Source organism: Ursus maritimus, unplaced genomic scaffold (assembly GCF_017311325.1).
Source record: "Ursus maritimus isolate PB19 unplaced genomic scaffold, ASM1731132v1 scaffold_30, whole genome shotgun sequence".
NCBI classification, from domain to species: domain Eukaryota; kingdom Metazoa; phylum Chordata; class Mammalia; order Carnivora; family Ursidae; genus Ursus; species Ursus maritimus.
Genome location: NW_024425564.1, coordinates 10,940,574 through 10,961,806, shown reverse-complemented (window position 1 = coordinate 10,961,806; position 21,233 = coordinate 10,940,574). Strand labels below are relative to the sequence as shown.

General features: G+C 47.7%; 1 protein-coding gene across 7 annotated transcripts in view; it reads right to left on the bottom strand.

Moving 5' to 3' along the window:
* The window catches only part of RIPOR2 (RHO family interacting cell polarization regulator 2), a 222,326-nt gene that overhangs the window by 7,937 nt on the left and 193,156 nt on the right, over window positions 1-21,233 (bottom strand). For 5 of the 7 annotated variants that reach the window (XM_040644911.1, XM_040644909.1, XM_040644910.1 and 2 more), the window contains 7 exons: window positions 17,101-17,763; window positions 13,984-14,171; window positions 11,603-11,774; window positions 8,559-8,694; window positions 7,025-7,186; window positions 5,905-6,063; window positions 3,072-3,274 (listed from right to left, as the gene is read on the bottom strand). In XM_040644911.1, coding sequence (XP_040500845.1) covers window positions 3,072-3,274; window positions 5,905-6,063; window positions 7,025-7,186; window positions 8,559-8,694; window positions 11,603-11,774; window positions 13,984-14,171; window positions 17,101-17,763 — 1,683 coding nt within the window. Of the gene's footprint in view, window positions 1-3,071; window positions 3,275-5,904; window positions 6,064-7,024; window positions 7,187-7,306; window positions 7,671-8,558; window positions 8,695-11,602; window positions 11,775-13,983; window positions 14,172-14,261; window positions 15,370-17,100; window positions 17,764-21,233 lie in introns of those variants that run through there. The other 2 variants (XM_040644914.1, XM_040644916.1) reach the window with 2 other exon arrangements.

The following is a 21,233-nucleotide window of genomic DNA, read 5'->3' as shown; positions in this document are numbered from 1 at the left end:
CCCTCCGTAAATAGAGCTGTAGTATTACTTTTATTCTTCTATACATCTGTGTATTCATATATTTGCTTAGAGGAGAAAGATACAATAGTGACTCCATGTATGTTGAAGCTCTCTAAAGATGAAGACCTTGGTTTTTTGGTTATCTTTTTAAAGATTTATCTATTTATTTTAGCGGGGAGGGGCAGAGAGAGAGGGAGAATCTCAAGCAGACTCCCCGCTGAGCATGGACCCTGACGTGGGGCTTGATCCCAGCACCCTGAGATCATGACCTGAGCTGAAATCAAGAGTCGGACAATTAACTGACTGAGCCACCCAGGTGCCCCTGGGTTTTTGTTTTTTAAATTTATTTAATTCCTAGCAGCTAGAATGATACTCCATACTTAGTGAATGCCCATCAAATATGATGACACCACAGTGCCCGGATGAAAGAGCTTGTAAGTGTTGTCAACCACTGGATGATGTGTTTGCTCGTGACACAGCGTATGGCTGTGATTAAACACGGCCTGTCTTCTCAGTCCTATAGAACAGCCCCACTCTTTTAAAAAATGGAGACATAATTCACATACCACAATATTCACACTTTAAAGTATATAACTCTGGTTTCTCATGTTCTCAGAAACCATCACCACTACCTCATTCCACATCATTTTCATCACTCCGAAAAGAAATCCTGTATCCGTTGGCAGTCACTCCCATTGCTCCTCTGTCTAGTTCCTGGCAACCTCTCTCTCTCTCTGCGGATTTGCCTCGTCTGGACATTTCGTGGGAATGGGATCACATAATATGTGGCCTTCAACGTCTTGTGCTTTTGCTTAGCTTGACGGCCTCAAGGTTCATCCGTGTGTCAGCACGTCATCCCTTTTAGGCTGAATGGTAGCCCATCGTAACAAGAGGTCAGGTTTTGTGTATTCGTCAGCTGATGGACGTTTGGATTGTTCCCACTTTTTGGTCGCTATGAATTAATAATAATACTAACTGTTCCATTTCACTTAGGCTTTTGCATGGTTCTCAACAAGTGGATGAGCTTGAGCACCATACGATGCTGCTCTATTTTCTTCCATTTGTCTCTGGTACCCCCCCAAGAGCCTCCAAAGTTTAGCCACCAAACCAAAATTTAACCAGTCCCCCAAGCCATACGTTCCAAGGCTTACATGGATGATAACAACTTAAATGGCCCTTCGTTGCAGGTGTGTTTGCATTATAACAATGATTCTAGAGGGATAAAATGCTGGATGTGGGCCCGGGTCAGTCCGCCACTGGTAGTAGGATCTTTGGATGAAACTTCTGGACCACACCGTCCCTTGGAGCATGAGGACTGAAACTCTGCTGGCTTGAGCGGGAAGTGGGCACTGGTTCCCGACTCGAGAAAGCATTTGGCACTTCCCTATGCCTTGCAGAGACACCGATCTCAGAGAACAAGTAAGCATCACCTTGCTCGAGTTTGAGCAGTTGCCCAAGAAATGGTGGCACCATGATACTCAGATTGGTAAGAGTTCTAGGAAGCAAACAGGAGGCGCACTGGGAAGCAAGGAGTCCATGTCACCTTGCTAGATAGGAAGTGTCTCCTCTGGCAGGCCCTGGATGATTAGAAGAGCAATATCCCAACAGACAGAAGAATAGATATTTCCTACTGATTTGGGTCTGGGGTTGCAGGTGCGTAAAAAAGCATCAAAAGTGAACCAACATACAACGTTCATTGTTTCAATAGCTATGGTTTTCCGAAGGTTCGAGATTTACAGAAACGCCAGCTCTCCCCTAGGTAGTTTTCTTATGGCTTTAGCCCTTCACAACTGGTGGTACATAATTAATGTACTAACTTTTGCTATTTCATATATGAGAAAATGGAAAGAACTCAAGTTTTGGGGAGGGTGGGTCAAACATTTCTAGGCGGTATCTAAGTCGTACCTCTTAACTAGTATGCCACCAAAGTCACCCTCCGTTAGTGATGGCTCACTCACGAGATGGATCCAAGACCTAACGACGAGAGCCGAACTGCAGACACAAACATCCCACCTTTCCCCAGCTTAGCTAATGCCTTAGAAGAGTCAAACCCTTCTCGGAGTTCAACATTTGACCTTTCCAAGGACAAGAAGGGGCCAAGTTTAAGTTTCTTGAGCTGATCTGAGGATTGACATGAGTTAGTTCTTATTTTTTAAGACTTTATTTATTTGAGAGAAAGAGAGAGTGAGAGAGAGATTGGGAGAGAGAGAGAGAGAGAGAGCACAAGCAGGGGGAGGGACAGAGGGAGAGGGAGAAACAGACTCCCCGCTGAGCCAGGACCCTGGAATCATGACCTGAGCCAACGGCAGATGCTTAACCAACTGCTAACCCCACGAGTTAGTTTTCAGAACAACTGTTTAGACTGTCAAGGGCCCCAGAGGACCAAGGCTGCTGCCTGTATGGGGGACCCCATGTGCTTGAATTACAGATGCTTGTTACCCCAGATGGTATTGAATTAAAGTCACAGACGAGGTATACCACCTTTTCCCTGGCAATGAGGAGCGATAGCTTTTAAAATTAAAAGTATTCTTGTTCTTTGAGTCAACAGCTTGATGACTTGACCCCAAACTACTCAGAAAATATGTGTGCATGTACGCTCACCATGACATTTTTCAGAGTTGGAAACTACACCAATGCCCATCAATATGGAACCAGAAAATAAGCTATGGACTCTCCATACCCTGCGATGTCCATGAGTCCATCAAATAGGATGAAGCAGGTCAACCTGTTCTAACAAGGAAAATCACCACGATACAGCATATTTAAGAAACCAGTTCTACAGCAGAACAGTGTGATCGCATTTAAGAAAAACTAATTAAATATGTCAGCAGAAACATAGAAAAACATCGGAAGGAACATACACCAAATTATTAACAGTTCCCTCCGGGGGCTGGACTTAGGGTGCTCAAATATTTACAGTATATTTGTCGTTTACGTGGTGTCACAGAGTATGTATTATTAATAGGCAGAAGAAAATTATTTTGGTAAAAACAGATGGCAAAATATTCATAGTAAGTGATAGAAAATTAAACAAGCTTCTGGCTTGATGTCCACGATTTGGGGCTTTTTACCTTTTCCCTGAAATGCTCGTTTCTGGAGGCTGCGGCCAGGTGAAGCATGGCGGCCTGGCTCACTTGGCTGTCATCCCCCGTGAGCAGCAGAGCCAGCGTCCTGAGCACTTCCTGCTGGGCCGGGAGGCTGCTGGGTGCAAGGTCACTCATGGCCTGGAGCAGTTTCTCATCTCTCAGCGATTGCAGAGTCTGAATCAAGGAAACTAGCAAGTAAAAAGAAAGCAGAATACTTTCTAGTTCCATCCACGTCATTGCAATAAGAGAAAGACAATTATATGATCTCACATGTGGAATTAAAGAAACAAAACGGAGGATCATAGGGGAAGGGAAGGGAAAATAAAATAAGAAGAAACCAGAGAGAGAGACAAACCATAAGAGACTCTTAATCATAGGAAACAAACTGAGGGTTGGTGGAGGGGGGTCAGTGGGGGTTGGGGTAACTGGGTGATGGATGTTAAGGAGGACACGTGATGTAATGAGCACTGGGTGTTATATACAACTGATGAATTACTGACCTTTACCTCTGAAACTAATAATATGCTATATGTTAATTAATTGAATTTAAACAATTAAAAAAAACGGCAGAATTCACCTTCTGAATATAAGGTAACAAACCCACTAAAAATATAAATAAGACTCAGGTATATATATAATAAAAGACTCCAGTATGAAAAATTAGCATATGATAAAGGCGATGTTTCCAATTAGTGAGAAATTATTATTTTCACTGAGTGAAAATTTTCACTAATATTTGAAATATTACATTATTCAAATAACTGTATTAAGGCAAACGGCAAACCAAACTAGGGACCAGAGAAGACAGACCTCCATCTCATACGATCAGACTAAAATAACGTACAGATGAATTAAATAGTCAAATGTAAAAATACAGAGCGAAGGAAATACAGGTAAACACTTTCTCCAATCTTCCTGATGATCGCAAACGCTGTTGCCCCTTTTTCTTTTACTCTTACCGGTCTAACAAAGCCCTTGCCCTGAGTGACCTCAGCAGTCCATTCTCCCTGTTGGCACTCGGGCACCTGAGCAACCATCTTGGAGAAATTCAGCTGGTTGGTTGGAATATGGAGAGGATATGATAAAAATATAAAATTCTGAGTCCCATGTGGACACACTGACCACGTTCCAGGACTAAGGACTATATTCCAATCCCTGATGAGGTATCCAGCAGGGTCATCTATTAGCCACAGAAACATTAGGATAAAAGCATGTCTCATCAGTACAGATGGGGAAAATATAACCTAAAATTCACATTCCATCGGTAGAAAGCATCCTCTATACTATGGACACATTAGTGAATTTTTGAGATTTTTGTTGTTGTTGTTGCATTTAATTTCCTATTTCTCCTGCTGGGGATGTTCTGGTCATTTCACTGCTTTATAAATAAATACCCCAGCAAGAGGTCTTGAGATAGCAGTGTGTATAACAACTAAACAAACCTGTAATGGAAAACAACCTCACTGTTCAATGATAACTATATCAGTATGCAGCCAAGTGCAGGGGCACCATAAGACTAAAAAAAGCTTCAAAGAATAAGGTGAGATATAATGTCAAATAAAAACTAGGATATAATACTCCATAAGAAGTCATTACAATTTTGAAATTTCAAACCTCTCCATATCAAACTAAAAAATACACTGAAATTTAAAAGATAATAAATGATTTGAATGTTTTCCTGTGTACTTTTCTATTCCTCTTTTTTTTTTAAATAATGAAGGCCTTTTTCTTATCTGAAGGAAGAAGAAAAACAAGACGTGTAAAAGGTTAGGGTTTTTTCCACCGTCATCCTCCACTCCTACTGGTGAGTAGTAAGTAAGCCTTCTCGGGGACCACGGGCGGTAAGAGGCTTAGAGATGTTACCTGCCACTGACATCATTTGAATAGTCGAGAAATTTACTCAGAAAACTGCTTTAGTACGACCATGACAAACTCAGAATGAAGGGATGAAGACTGTCCTAAGGTGAGACCCTCCACTCTCCTGCGTCGGCTCTCCTTCCAGAGCTCTGGACTAGCGTCTGCTCATCGTGAGGGCTACGCAGACTCCCGTGTCCCCTCTGTGCAGGTGTGTATTTTATTGCTCATACTTGAAGCACCACGTGAGAAGGCAGGGAGGAGCTTCGTGCCACACTCCTACTTGGTGCCCGTTCTGGATTCCCAGCCTGAGATTTGGTTTTTCATCTTCCTGCCTTTCCTTATCAACATGTCACACCATCTGCCTTTTTTTTTTTTTAAGATTTTATTTATTTATTTGAGAGAGAGAGAGGGAGAGAGAGAGCACAGCAGGGCGAGGGCAGAGGGAGAGGGAGAAGCAGGCTCCCCGCTGAGCAGGGAGCCTGACGAGGGACTCGATCCCAGGACCCTGGGATCATGACCTGAGCTGAAGGCAGATGCTTCACTGACTGAGCCACCCAGGCACACCCCCCATCTGCATTCTTGTGAACCCCACTTCTGCTTATTATCATGAAAGCACCACCAAAAAGGGCAACCTAAAATAGTATTGCCTGTAGGCTTGATCCCACAAATGACGAATACAATACATTAATAAAGAACAGACATTACATCGGTCAATCATTCAGCGGCTTCTTGTCAACATCACAGCCCTGCTGGGTGACTGGGATGCTCTTACTAAATTCCCGCTTCATTGCTACGAGGCTCACTAATGTTAAGGGTCCAAAAGTCATTGAAAAGGCAGATCTGATCCCAGCTGTTGACTTGGGGGAAAAGAAAAGGTTCCCATCACTAAAAACTACGACTGAAAACCCGGAGCTGACTCCAAACGGAGCCAGCACACAGTGTGACAGAGAACGCGTCCCACCTTGCTGGGCCAGCTGGTTCACGTAACTCTCAAGGTCGCTCACACCGTGGCTGGTAAAATAACTGTAATACTGGAAAACAGTGATGACTTCCAAAGGGAGGCTGGAGGGGAGGAGAGGCTCAGCCCGGTCCAGGATTTGGGAGACCAGGGTTCGGAACACTGGAAGGGAAAGAAACGAAGCAGCTTTGAAGAGACGGGACCGTTCATTCGTGTTTTACCGTGGTACGTGGCGGAGCGAAGTCCGGGAGGTGAGCTGATCCCCAGCGTGCCGCTGGAGGAGTTCTGCGTCTATGTGTACAAACCTCTGTACCTGCCATTTGGGTCAAGACACAGAGTACGGCCAGCACCCCGTAAGGTAAGCTTGTGCCCCCTTCCCACTGCAGGTTACTAATAATCTGACTTCCGTCAAGATGAATTAGCTCGCCTGTTCTTGAGCAGGAAAGGAATTATCCAGCATGTATGTTTGTATCTAGCTCCTTTTACTCGACAGAATATCTGTGAGGCTCGTCTCAATTGTTGCTTATCGCAGTAGTTTATTCTTTTTAAAACTGCTGTGTAACGCCCTATTATCTGAATGTTACTATATATACACACAAGATATACACATATACAATACTACATAAACACATTCTATTATACACATACATATCTGTGGACATTCCTCTTCTTGCTGGTGGGCATTGGAGTTGTTTCTGATTTTCGGCTTTTGTGAACAAAGCTGCTATGAGCCTTTTTACGTGTGTCCTTTTTTGTGAGCGTAAGCATATATTTCCCTTGATATATTTAGGAGCGGAATTGCTGGGTCATAGGGCAGGGGTACATTTAGCTTTAGTAGAAATTGCCAAACAGTTTTTCCTGAGTGGTTATCCTCGTGACACTCTCGTATTGGTGACCTTTCAATGAAAAAGTCTACAACCACCTAAAGGCCATACAGAACCACAGTGCTGCTGATATTCTGAATTCAAACATGTTCCAAGCCTTTCTTTTCTTAGGTGGTACTGGGTAGCTGATGCTTTCTCTGCAGAATCAGCCTCTGTCCCAGGGTTAGCTGCCGGGGAAGCGGGGAGGGAACCCGCCGGTGAGCACTCAGAGACACCTTCCTCCCCCGGCTGCCCCGTACCTGGGTCTGCAAGGCCTGGGTATTCTCTGTTGATGGTTCTGGCAAAGCTGGCTTCTAGCTGCTTCATCACTCGGTCAGCTGAGCTGTGGTAGACACCGACTGGGCTGCAGCACTTGGTCCAGAAGGACAGCAAAGATAGCTTTTTGTGAAATTCTGGGATGGCTGGAAGAGAAGAGCAACCCCCACCCCACGACGCACGTTTTGAATGAAGCAGATGTACCTGTGTGGGGGCGGGACAGGCACCAGGGGACCTCTCTCTCTCTCTCTTTTTTAAGACTATGGTTTTTAATTTTTTTTTTTTTAAAGTAGGCTCTACACCCAACGTGGGGCTTGAACTCACGACCCTGAGATCAAGAGTCAGGCTCCCCCTAACGAGCCGGCCGGGCATCCCCTAAAGATCGTGGTGTTTAATTGGAACTACAAGATCCCTCTGTATGTGGCAGATTTTCCAAAGGGCAAAGAAGTTATGACAAGGAGCTCATCTAGCCTGGGCAGCCAAGAAAGTGCAGCAAACCAAAGCTGTTTGCTTTCAGTGAGAGAAAACACAGCAGCTCTGTTCTTGGAAGATGCTCTCACTGTCTCCTCTCCGGTAACTTGACAGCAAAACACGGTATAGACTCAGGGAACGAAGTCTCCGGCGGTCTTTCTGAGGGGACGGAACAGAGCAGGAGGTGGCTGGAGGAGCGGGCCACGCCGCCCAGGGGCTCTCAGAGTGCACCGATGAACGAACTCCGTGCCAGGCAGCGCACGGTTGGCATTTCCCTTGTGTGTGGTTGTGATCACAGGGAGGGGCCTGGGAGTGGGGAGGACACGAGTCGCTCGCACCCTGAGTGTCTGGTCCCTTTTCATGCCTCTCAGCCCCCTGCCAAGGTGCCCTGCTCCCAGGGGGAGTAGACACGGGAGGCAGAAATGTATGAGGAGAACCTGCAAGGACATCTGTTCTAGGCTTCGTCCGACCTCACCTGGAAGACCTGGAGTCCCACCACTTCCATAGGATATCTGACGTGAACAAAGCCAATAATTCTTGTCCTTACGAAAGAGCTCTGTGGCCAGACCACACACATTCAAGGCGTCTTCCCCATGTCAAGCTCTCCCCCTAAAAACTCTTCGAGCCAGGGACTTTCCTGAATGCCCTTGAATCCGCAAATATCTAGCTTAGCCAAGGAGAGTTTGGGAGTCTCCTGCCCCTGCCCGCCAGCTGCTGCAGGAGTGGTCTCAGCCAGCTCCACGTCATCTGTCCCCACACGGAGCTGCGGGCAGAGGACGCCTGTGAAGCTGACCATGGGGTGGACGCCGGTTCGGTTTAAGCACTAGTGTCTGAATTTGGGGCTGGAGGGACCTCTAGAAAACACCATGTCTGCTGGGTTGACTCTGAAGTGTTAACAGGACCGCACGGGTGTGGAGACATTCCTCTATTCTACGGCCCGAGCATGCACTCCTGCCGTCCTGGCACAGCAAGGATGAGACGTGGCCGAGGAGTGTGGGCCCGTGGCCGTGGTCTACGTGGGTGGAGGTGTGACGTGCAGCCGCTTACCTTCAATGACGGAGCTCATGTTCCCTATGTTCTCATCGCTGACCGCTGACAGTTTCTCTACCACCTGGATTTGCCTGGAAAGCTTCTCTAAGAGATTGCTCGCCACGAACGGGGTTTTGCTTGAGAAAACAATTTGCTGAGGAGATAAACAGAACCAGTCAGTCAGTGACGTGGTTGTCGATGGAGGTTCCCTGGCCCAACCCCCTCTTCCCTAAGTCAGCACTGAGGCTAACTCAACCCACTGGGCGGCATGGTTCCACTCTGAGAACATTCCTCGTTCCACGCCTATTACAACATCTGATGAAATCACATGTGTTTCTGTTGCTTTAAGCATGTTTTGTGCCCGTATAGATTCTGGAACGTTCTCAGTAACAGAGCTGCTAGGTTATTACAAAGTTGCCTTTCCTTTTACGTATTGTAAATCTGTAAATCCTCTTTGAGACGGGGAAGGCATATTTAGGCTGCTTATCTGTGTGCTAACAGAAAAAAAGATTTATTTTACAAGTAGTAATTTTTCACAGCATGGATTTATTTCCTTGTTTTCAAGCTGAAAATTAAGAACATGTTGTATAATAATCATGATGGTAATCAAGCCTATCTCATTCTAATTAATGAGTGCTTTCTATGTCCCAGGCGCTGGTCTGAGCCCATGTATTAGTAGCTCATGCTATTTCTCACAGACACCCTCTGGACTACTGATAGTCCGTTTTAAAGATTTTATTCATTCATTCATTCATTCATTCACTCACTCACTCACTTATTTATTTATTTATTTATTTATTTATTTAGTGCCTGAGCAGGGAGGGGGGGTAGGGGGGAAGGAAGAGAAAGAATATCCCAAGCAGACTCCCAGCTGAGCCCAACGTGGGGCTAGATCTCACAACTCTGAGATCACGACCTGAGCCGAAACCAAGAGTCGGACGTTTAACCCACTGAGCAACCCGGGTGCCCCCTGATATTCCATTTTACTGCTGAGGAAACTGAGGCCAGAGAGATCAAGTAATGTGCCCAAGGCCACATAAATAGCAAGTGATTTCACCTTTGTGCAGGTCATAAGAGTCAAGGGCGTGAGAGAGGACAGAAGTCGGCTGCTGCCTGGATGTTCTCGTCCTTTCTGTGTCCCTTGCAGCCCTGTCCTGGTTATGTGGTAGGCTTGGAGGCAGGAGGCAGGACTAAATCCTCTAGACTACACAAATAGGATTTTCGAAGTCAGAAGTCCAGGGTAGCCATTATGTACTGGTGCCTTTCATGCAAGTAAATACAGTAGAAATGAACTGATTTGGGGCATATTACAGCTGCTATGATTCTCATGGCATGCCCATTTTTATCTCTTTGCAATTAAATACCAAATGAAGACGTTAACTCACCGAGTCAGCAGTGGATGTGAGTTAGAAATTAAGTTTCTAATCCTTACGCCTTCATCCTACATCTTTCTATCTACCTCTTTGGTTTTTCCGGCGCGGATTTTCCCCACAGAAGAGCTGACTTGTTCTAACCGTGGCCTGAGTACAGACAGGAACATGGCACTGAATAGTGCTTGCCCATTCGTCTTTGAGAGAAAACATCCATTCCTTCACGGAAGAGAATTTCCTTCTGTCTTACAAAAAAATGACTTCCCTCTAAAAGGCGAACAGGTCGTTGGCGCAGCACAGAATCCGGCTCAGCAAGGACAACGGGCTGTGAAAACCGTCTCATTCAAGTGGTTGGGGGACAGAGAATAGCTCTAAGTAAACCATAACCCTTGCCCATTTTGGTCTGAAGAAAAAAACTGCACCTCTTGCCAGATTGTCAGTAAATGGCTTACAAATTCGACAGTCAACAGAAGAGATCAACTGGGATGTTGGCCAACTTAGTGGCAAGAGTCCTAATTGCCAACCAGTTTCCCACAGTGTCTGAGGTGACTTTGCGTTTCTTTATTCGTGGAGGAGAAGCATACGCTACGTCTCATCGCCAGGGTATCACGGAGGACGCACACTAACCCACTTCTGGCCTTGCTGGGACCCCTTCCTCCTTACCCTGCCTCTTGTCTTCCAGTGAGTCCCCTGCTCTTAGGAGCATAGTTCCTCCTTTTTTTTGGCACCCTTCCTGCCCGGCCAATCCCCCTGAAGGCCATTACATTTGCTTTCACATTCTTATCCCGTTCCCCACACATTTAAGTAGGCTGGAGCGGACAGGCGACCGGGCAAGGAGGAAGCATTTAAGTAGGTGCTCGAGGAAAGTGCTTTGTTCAAGAGAGCTGAAGCACTTCCTGCAACAAAAGAATTTTGAAATATTTGCTCCACTGCTGCAAAATCTTAACTGGTAAACAACGTGAAATGAAAAGAAAAATAAGTCCCACGGTGTCCCAGAATAAGAGCTAACTGGTGATGATAATGGCCTATGAAAGCAGTCTTTGTCATTGTTGATAAGTATTTATTCAAGATCTGGAAAGCCGGGGTTACATGCTCTAGCATTTTGCCTTTAGCTGTCCAGGTGGTAGAAAGCTATGTCATGTGACAACTGCACATTAACTTACGCTCAGTAACTCTGGCTTTCAAAGTCCATTCATTTGTAGAAGGCAGAATACAATTCTTTTTCCTTAGCCAAGTTACTCTTCTATCAAATGATTTGAGATCAAGAGCTAACCTATTACCTTTAGAAGTGTGGAGAACTAGGGGATGTCTGGGTGGCTCAGTTGGCTAAGCATCTGCCTTTGGCTCAGGTCATGATCCCAGTGCCCTGGGATCGAGTCCCACACCAGGCTCCCTGCTCAGTAGGGAGTCTGCTTCTCCCTTTCCCTCTGCCGCTCCCCCTGCTTGTGCTCGCTCTCCCTCTCTCTCAGTTAAATAAAATCTTTAAAAAAGAATCAAGTGTGGAGAGCTAGGTTTTAAGCTAGAAAACCCAGGGTCCAGGGAGGATGGCCATGCCCATGAGAATGTTGGCGTTGGCCCAGCTCAAAGGACTGTTCTGAATTTTCATTTCTCTGGCACGCATGAAAAAGGAAGCCCACATTCTTGGTGCATCCACAACTTGGGCTGTAGAACAGAGGCAGTCACCAACCCTACCTGAACGAGCTGGGTGCAGTACTGAAGGTGCCTGACGATGGTGATGTCCAGGCTTTCATTTCCTGTGGTCAGCGGCAGAGGGCTTCCGGCCACGCTAGTCCCGACTCCCGTGTCTTCTGTCAGCGCTTCGCTAAGGTGCCCCCTGGCTTCGGGGTGTACTGATCTGTAAGTGCTGAACCAGGAAGGGGAGCGAGTTAGTTTCTTTCAGCGTGGAAACCACAGGTCAAGTCAACAAAACTCATGGAAGGCCCCCCATGGCGCCCACTGAAGCAGAGGCTTTGCTAAGCCTGCCTTGAAAAACTGAGACACCTTTCAAAAACTACTCTGGATTCAGCCTGGTCATTGATTTGCCTTGTTAAAAGATCATGCAAACAGATTGCTTCCAGAGTTCTCTGTTTGCTGCCCAAGCACAATGAGCCATTTGTAATGTTGGCACACCAAGGAGTCTCCGAGACGGGTTCTCATTTTGCACTTGTTACACTTTCGTGCTCTGTGGATGGGGTACTTTGCCAAATTTTCTGGGATTAAACTGTCCTCTCTATTTGTGGTTGCCCCAAGAGCAATACCATTAAGAAGTAATGTCAAGACTTTTTCTTGGCCTCAGATCAATTGCTACTTGAAGAAAAGGAGAAAAGGAAAGCTGCCAGCAGGAGACATGATGTTCTGTCCCAGACAAAGGCTAAGAGGGGCATTTGAATCTTTCCAGGAAGGGCTTGGTTCTGCCTCTCATGCCTGGTTTCAACCTCACTGGGCAGCTGTCTCAAGTTGTATCACGATGGGCACCTACATTTACAAATAAAATCTGTTGCGTCTATTATCCAATTTTGTTCTGAAAATTAATCTGTGTGGGAAAGAGGGAGTAGTTGTCTCATTTCACACATGGGAGGGCTGACGGGCACAGATATTCACCACCATGCCCTGTTACACGGCCAGGCAGCGACTGGGCAGCTGGTGGCTTCTGGGCTCACGCCCCCAGCCTCCATGATTTAAAAAGATTGTGCACCCGAGCTTAGAGGTGTTGAATGCTTTACTCCAATTCACAGTTGCCTCCGAGGCAGAAAGCAGTCTGCTTGTGTCCAGCCATCGACACATATTTAAAACACGCACACAATTTTCACAATCTCCCCTAAACCCGCTGATGACATAAAGTTGATCAGTTTAGACAATATCAACGGTCTAGAAAATGTACAAAACCCACGATGTTTTTTATTGTTAAAATGCTTCTGACGGCAACAAGAATAAGTTTAGACTGATGTCTGACTTCAACATATCATGTAACAGCTTAAGCTAACAAGTAGACGGATTTTAGGTTTAGAAGCATTTCACAAGTTCGATCAAGTCAAAAAAATCTCCTGGCAGAATGTAGGAGTGTCATGTCAACCTTCCATTCATTGAATACATGCCCTCGGCTTGCTCAAGGGATAAATTGTTTCTCACTTTATCATTTCCTGATTTTGGAAGAATGAGCCCACCGGGGATGAGAAAGCCCTCAACAGTGTTATCATAACATCACCCGCAGAGAGGTTTGTAAAGAGGGACAGCTAGAGCTCCTTGTAACTTGAAAACCTTTGCATAACACGTCAAAAGTAAAGATGGCGGAAATCCAGCCTTTCCTCTGGGGAAGCATGTGCGTGTATGTGCGACCGTACTTGCTTTGCCTCAGCTGAGGTCTCAGAACGGACCCCAGACTCTAGCTCCACACAAGTTCTGGCGTCCAGGAAAGACTGATGGAGGTGACACTATTTCACCTTCCTCCTCCCTTCCCACTGCCTCACCCATGCCCGCCCCAGAGAAGGTGCGTTTCCCCCCTGGCCACCGATGAACAAAGCAATCAGTTCTCAGTGATCAGTTGGCCATCCCTCATTCTAAGGGAAATATGTGCCCCGGGCTGCAACCTGGCTTTGCTGCGAGCCCCGGTGAGCTTGACCTACGGCTATGTTGCCAGAGGGAGCAAGCCATCAACAGGTGGAAAACCGGAGCGCAGCAAAATGAAGAGAGAAATAAAACACTGAGGAAGGAGAACCAAGTACCAATGACCATCCAGGAAGAGTTCTCTGGAAACACAGCATATCTAGTTAATTTGGAATTAATTACACTGGGGTCAGGTTGTAGACCCCAAGCCCTCCAAGACGTACATGTGCACACACACAAACACTCATACAAACATATCCCCTTCATTTAGGAGGAAGAAAAGCAATTCGTTTTTCCTGAAACAGCACAAAAGAGGTGAACGATATTTAAAAATTGTCCTCGACAATAAAAGGGAACCGAAAGCCAAGTGGCCATTCCGGTGGGGAGTTTCTGTCTTCCTGGGGAAGTGCCCAGGTGCCGACCACTATACAGGTCTTACAGGTGTAAGCAGATACTAACTTTACACTTACCTATTCTTCTCAGTCTCAGTCTCAGTGTCGGAAAATACTGAGTCCGCGCCTCCGCCAACATTACAAACCTCATCACCGTCCTCCTCCTCGTCAAAATCAGAGGTGTTCAGGAAATCAAAGCTTTCTAAAGCCCTTTCAACGGTAAGACTTAAACTGGAAGACCGGCTGCGGCTTCCGGCCGGCTTGCACTGCAAAGGCAGAAGGCATCGGGGAGAAGATCAACATATCCAGAAGCAGAAAACACAACACGCAAATTCAACTTGAGATGCGACACTTTCCGTTTTTTTCAAGCTTTTATTTTTTTGTCGTGGTTGGCGTTAAAAAAAATGCATTTGAAATCTTCATATAAAAAAAAAAAGTACAATGATGGATAAAATGACACAGAATCTGGGGTATGTTCCAAAATCATCTGGAGGGAAAGAAGCAGGGAGAAGAACAGACAAAACAAGACTGGCCAAGAGTTGACATTGTGGAAGCCGGAGGGGGGGATGGGCACATTGGGAACCGTGATAGGATTCTCTCTACTCCTGCCTGAAAGTTTTACAATGAAAAGGTGAGGGAATATGACAGCCCACAAAGCCCTGGGAAACAGAACGGCTATAGCCCTCCCTCTGCCTCGTGCTCAATCCCAAAGAAAATACAACCAGCAGACAAATCTAAAGAGTCATGCGGTCAATGCCAAATGCTAACCAATTTGTAATGCTATGTGGTCATGTCTGCACTGTACGGAGACAGAAGCTGGCTGCCCAAGGAACCTGTTCTAAAGGGTTAACGAAACCAACCCCAGAAAGAGAACACAACTCAAACGCACCCAACTCACACTCCCTACGTAAGTAGACTTCAATATTAATTTTACATTCACAGCATATAATTTGCTTTGCACGTCGAGGAGAAAAGGAAGGGCATAGGCGCCACAGGAAGGAGCCCTGTTTCCTCTACGGCTCTGCGTCTGCAGGAACAAGTTCCATGGCTTCCCTGACCAGGCCCTGGAATTATGTGAGCACACCCATTCTGGAATCTGGAGAATTCTCTATTGCCGAAAACAGACAGAAGCGTGACAAACAGAATAATGCCAGCCGTTACAGGCACAGAGATGGAAAGACGTCCTTCCAAGTATTCAAGAGGACGGACGCTGGGGCAGACTGAACGGGACCAGTCCTGCAAGGCAGAACCAAAGGTCCTCCGTCCAGTGGCACTCCTTGCTCACTTCGTAACACAAGGCAGGCAGCGCCTTGCGGGGGTCTGTCTCTGAGACTCAAGATGGCCCCAAAGCACAGGGGAAACCGTCTTTCAGGCTTTTTAATCAGAGCTGTTTCTTTCACCCTCAGCGATTCCGTCCCAGAGGTGGCCTCATTCAGTTTCTGATCCTCAAGAGGCTTTAGCATCCTAGGATGTGAAGGGGGGACAAAGAGAAAGCTTTGTCTAGCTGACGCTTTCATTCTGGCTGGATCCACAGCCACTTGCCCCAGACCTAAGCTCGAATGCTGTTTTCAACCTCAGAGAGAGAGAAGGAGCCAGTCCAGATGCAACTTACTTCTAGGGCCTTCTTTCTTACTGAGCTATCTGCCGAACGTGACCTCACACAGTAGGATGTGTTTAAACATCGATCATAACAAAGGGATGGACACTTAAGGATTTTAGAGGCAGGATCGTGCTGGAACAATAGCAGACTGAACTGATACTCTGGAAAGAAATCTGTGACCACCAGGTTTTTATAAGCCTAACAGAGGGCTTGCTCCGTGTTCGCTGGTGGATTCCGCTACTTCTCAGCATCTAGATGCCTGGATATGGGAGCTGCTCTCCCCACTCGCTTTCTCTGAGGCATTCACTGTAGGTGGGGTCAGTTGTGTCTTTAAATTTCACACCTTTTGTCCACTAAGCAAAGCTGCTCAGCTCTGCAGACAGGAGTTTGTGAAGGGGGTAGAAGATGTTTACACTGAGTATTAGACAAGTAGCCTCCATGCATGAGTCCTGAGCGGGGGCTCCTGAGAAGTGTTTTCCAGAAAGCAGATTCAGAGAGCCCGGGCCTGCTTCTCAGAGCCTGTTCCTGCAGCTGAATAGTCTGTCATGAGCACTGGAAGACCTGGAGAGTTGGGGCAGGAAGTCTCATCTGCTCTGGGGACAAACCCCCTTTGGAGATAGGTGAGCACCACTGAGAAGGATAAGTCTAGAAAAGCCTTGGAAATGAGCTTCCGTGTGCCCTGAGAAGACCACGTCTTACAAAGTTGTACAAGGCGATGAGACAGCCTTCTGTGGGTTGAATCTCGGCTTGCCCCTGCACCTAATTTTCAAGCCCATCTGATAGGACAGGTCACCGAGAGCTGCTCTTTCGTGGAAACAGACCCAGCTTCTCTTCTGTATGGCGATACCAGAGTGGCAAAGCCAAGAACGCAAGAGGTGGCAGTGGGATTCGGGACAAAATCAGGTTCTGTCTTTCTGTGCAGTGTTTTAAAAAGTTTAATCTGTATGCCTGGGGGCAACATACGCCTTCTCGTGTAGCAACAATAACCTCATTCTGAGGTCCTCCTGCCTGAGAGGAAATCACCCCTCGCTCTCCCCCCACCCCGTCCCCCCTGAGCCGTCGGATCAGGAGCAGGGTTGAGAAGGTTATCTCTGCTGGCGTCCGGGGTCCCTGGTTTCTAGAGCGCAGGAGACGGTGATTCGTGGGTACCGACTCACTGACTGGGACCAGACCAGGCCAGAGAAGGGGGCGCGGGGGGAGGCGGGGGGAGATGGGGTGGGGAGATGGGCCCGGGGCTCCACATCAGGCCGGCCTTACTCTTGACTTCAGTCAGGAAGCGGCTCTACCCGGTAGCATCTCGGTGAGATTACGGGGCTCAGCGCGCCTTCCTTTCGCATTTGGCACTGCCGGGACTAGCTCGGGGGCTGGAGGAGCTCACACATTCCTCAGAGCTACTCATCTTAGAGAAACTGGTCTGCCGTGAGGGAAATAAAAATGGACGCGAGCTCCCGGCGGTTAAAAATCAGTGCTATCCAAATGACGACTGTCTCGGTTCTGTGACGAAACGGTAAAACACAGATCCGCTACTTCGGAGAGAATGTTGGCTTCGACACCTCTCTCCAAACCTAATCCGATTTCCCTACAACGGTACTTACTTTCAGGACGTCATCCAAATGCAGGACCTCTTGGTTCAAATCCCGAAACTCCTTGTACTGCTCTTTATGCGGCTCCAGAGCCAGGAGGAGCCCGCTGAACGCATCCTCCAAGCTTCCGTCCAGGAAGGCGCGACAGCCTTCGGACTCTCCGCCGACAGAGCCCTCCAGGAGCAGCTTCTCCGCGGCCACCGGCGCCTCCGCTGAGGTCAGCCTCTTGACCAGCTGCTTCGTGACGTTTCCTTCGAAAGCGTCCAGCTCCACGGGCTTGAGCTCAGAGGCCTCGTCGGACTGCCGCAGCAGCGCCTCGGCCACGTCCTTCTGCAGGAACGGGTGCTCCGAGCCGCCCCCCGCCTCGGGGGTCCGGGGCCCGTCTGCGTCCTCCTCCGCGTGGGGCTCCGGCTCGTGGGCTTCTCTGGAGCGGTTTCTGGAAGACGCTGAGCCGGAGTCGTCCGCGCGCTCGCTCTGGGAGGCCAGGCTGCTGTGGTCCAGCTCTGCGGGGGTGATGGTAATTTCTGGATTTGCTGAGCCCGTGGTGGACAGCGAGCCGGCCGGGTTGGGGGGGAGGGCACAGTCCCCGTTGGACAGGTTACTGGAGCTGAGAGACAGGGGCGTTTTCTCGCCAGCTGCCTTTCCGTGTTCAAAGACGTCATCGGGTAGATTAGACTGTGGGTAAAAGGCATCTCGTTATTATTTTAAATACAAATGATGTGCTCCGTGTCATTTATTTCCAGACAAGATGCCAGGCAATGAAAATACACAAACAGCACTTTCATAATATTAACATGTCAGTTGTTGATTGTGTGTGTGCACACGTGTGTGTGCGTGTGTGTGTGCACGTGCGTGCGTGTGTGGTTGCACGTGCGACAAAAGAAAACAAGCCCTTACAAACCATTTCTGCTGTTGAATCTAGGTGAAAGTTCATTATTCTATTCTTAGGTTTGACATTTTTCTAAAGAAAAGATTGGGGGAAGGGAGGGAACAGAGCCTAGTTTCCTAAAATCCAGGATCTCACAGTATTTGGCAGCCATGGTTATGAGTAACACTACTAATTTTTTTTCTTTTTTGGCATTTATCTTAAAAGACTTTTCAACACTCATGCTAGTTCACTCAAAAGATGTGATGCTTTGTTCTGCTTCAGTTCTCGTAAATTATTTGAAAAGAATTTTACCCACAAATTCCAAGACCTTGAAAATGTCCTATTAATTTAGTAACCATGCCACAAATAACTGAAGGCCAGAAATATACTTGCAGAGCCTCCGTAAAAATAGGAGAAAAAGACGAATAAGCTTGAACATCTCCCAGGACTGCGAAGCCAGAACTCTGGGGGCTTCTTGAAACACCCAGTCCTCTTGTCAAGCCGACCCGGGCTGGGTCAAGAACACTCTGTGATTCATGAAGCAGAACTCAGAAGGGAGAGAGGTTACAAATATCCAGGTAATCAAGATCATTTCATTTTTATTTTTTATTTTTTTGCAGGCATTAAAATGATTCCCAAGTCATCACCCCCACGCTGTGGTCTGGGCAGTGTCTCAGCGCCAAAAGCTGCTCCGTGGAAAACGTTTTCTAGTGTTGGAGATCGGCTCCTTCGAAATGGATGATTTCTCTTGGGTTCTGGATTTGATCTTTCAAGTAAGCGGTAAGTGCCAAGCTAATGCCTATTTGAATGCTAGGGGAAGCAAGGAATGATCACAATAGTGCTGGAGAAAAGCCCAGGAAGCAAGAACGTTCCCTCCAGTGAAATGGGAGCACACAGAAAGACCAAAGCTCCTCGTCCTCCCCAGCAGTGTTCCTGGTCCCACCAGGGCTGGATAGGGGGCCCCTAGATCCTAACACGTGCAGTTAGTTCAACCCAAACTTTCCAATTCTCATCTGGTTGGAGGGAGATTCATTTTAACCACGGGATGAGTAAAAGGATGTGTCCCTGGGGCATTCAAGTAACGCCTGTAGGCTCAGGGCTGCCTCTAAAGAATGTTTTCGTCCATTAATGTTCCCTGAAGTGTGCTGCTCAGAGTCCAGGGGGGCAGGGCTGAAGGGGAAGGAGTTCTGGAACCTTCTCAGCAGCTGTGGAGGAGCAGGTGGGGCTCCAAGGGCTCATGGTTTAATTCAGTGTCCTCTGTCCTGTCTGCCCCCCACACCTTCTGCCTTGAGGAGAGAGAAAGGGGGATCTTCTGGTGGGAACAGGGGTCCCTTAGGCATCTCCCAGAAGCCCTGGGTCCTCCAAGTGGTCCTGCCCCATCTCATCTCATCTTCAAAGCACATCCCCTGGCAGCTTGGGGTGGTGGGAGGCCCTGGTCAGGGCCTTAGTCAGGATTCTTATTCAAATTCCAAAGTCCGTCTCTCTTGGGCCTTATGTTCCCAAACCCGATTTGCACCTACGTAAGTGGCCAGCGTGGAGTTAGACGGAGTTGAGACGCTCTGCTCAAGGGGGCTTACGGTGTGCCAAGGGGACGAGCCCACAAATGGGCACACAACAGTACGAGGCAGTGCGTTCTAACAGTGGCATGGCATCATGTGGCGGGACTCCAGCACGGGGAAGGCTGCCACCTGGGAGACGGGGGTCCCAGAGCTCAGCCCCGCAGAATGGGGAGGTGTCAGCGAGGAGGTGGAAGTACCTTCCAGAAGGAACAGTGCGTGTGCACCGATGGAGGCTCCTGAAGGGCGTGGTGCAGCTGGAGGGCGGTGGGGGTTCGGGGGCTGGAGCAGAGGACCAAGAACGGGAGATGGCAGGCATGGCAAGCTGCGCCAAGGGCCAGAGGGCTACAGCTGCTCTGAGGAACCCGCCTTTATCCAAGGCTATGGGAAGCCATCGAGTTTTTTCTAATCTTGCTCTCATTTAAATTATGCTTTTAAAACCCCTACCGACTCCCTCCATGACTCACAGTATCTGAGCCTGAATGTACGCAGTATAGCAATCGTTACGTATGCAACTGCTTCCGCTATATATCCGTTTTTTGGTCCATGTGTTCATGCACACTTTCCTTCTAGACTCTTCCTATTTGCCTCCTTTCCACTAGGTTAGCCTGGCCCTTCTCACCTGTGTTTTGTAATTCAACAAATTACATGCAATATTATTATCATCAAGTAGGAAACTTTTTAGTCCTTTCCTTTCTGGACATTCAAAGATGACTCCTTCCCCCAAAGATTCCTTTGATGTCTGTGAAGACCAGACTCCTCGTGTCTGTATGTACATCTGTTGTATCGTCTTGTGACAGGATGTACGACAGAGAATGTAGCTTACCTATTGCATTCCTGACTACAAACAAAAGAACTTCTTTCACTAACATAGGATAAAATCAACGACACTACCATAAACTAACACTAAGAACCTCTTTAAATAAAAATAGCTCTAGGAAAATTGGTGTGATGCCTTCTGACTCCCTCGCACGCCAGGCAGTGAAGGCTACAACTGTGCGTAAAGACTGTCCTCAGTGATGAACTCGCTTAACTTGGGAACCAACACCTTCTTTGACTGTGAGTGTAATTGTATTTTTCAAAAATGATAATCTTGTTACCATGGATATCTTTGCCACGGCGGAGGAAATCTCGGCACAAAAGCAGGGCTCACGGACGAGAGGGACAATCCGCGTCTTTGACAAAGGCACATGCAGGACCACACTTCCCGCCCCAGGGACAGGACAGCTGTGACCACTGCCCCATGAGTGAGATGGAGGAGAGGAGAGGAGAGGAGAGGAGAGGAGAGGAGAGGAGAGCCATGCCGAAGCAAACACGCCCCGAGCCCCGGAGGCAAGCACTGCACGGCGAGCAGGCCACCCACACTCACAGAAAACTCTAGCTCGGCCTTGGGTCTCAGCCTGAGGGAGGGCAGGTCACTGAAAGAGCGGCTGCGGTACAGCTTGGCAAAGAAAGTGTCCTGCAAGGCACTCAAGACAGACAGCCGCCGCGGCNNGGCTGCTGAAGGATGCAACCACCTCTTCAGAAGTCAAAGCAAGATGGCGGAGTTAGCGGGAAGCATCCGTTACCATGTTCCGTTAGCGTTCTAGCAAGCATCTCTGATTACGACAACGGTGCCGTTATTTACATCTGTTACTCTAAAAGGCTGACCTCAGAGAATCTCCAGAAAAGTCTACATGTTATCAAAGCAGTCAGGGGGGTGAGGGGAGAGGGAAGATGGG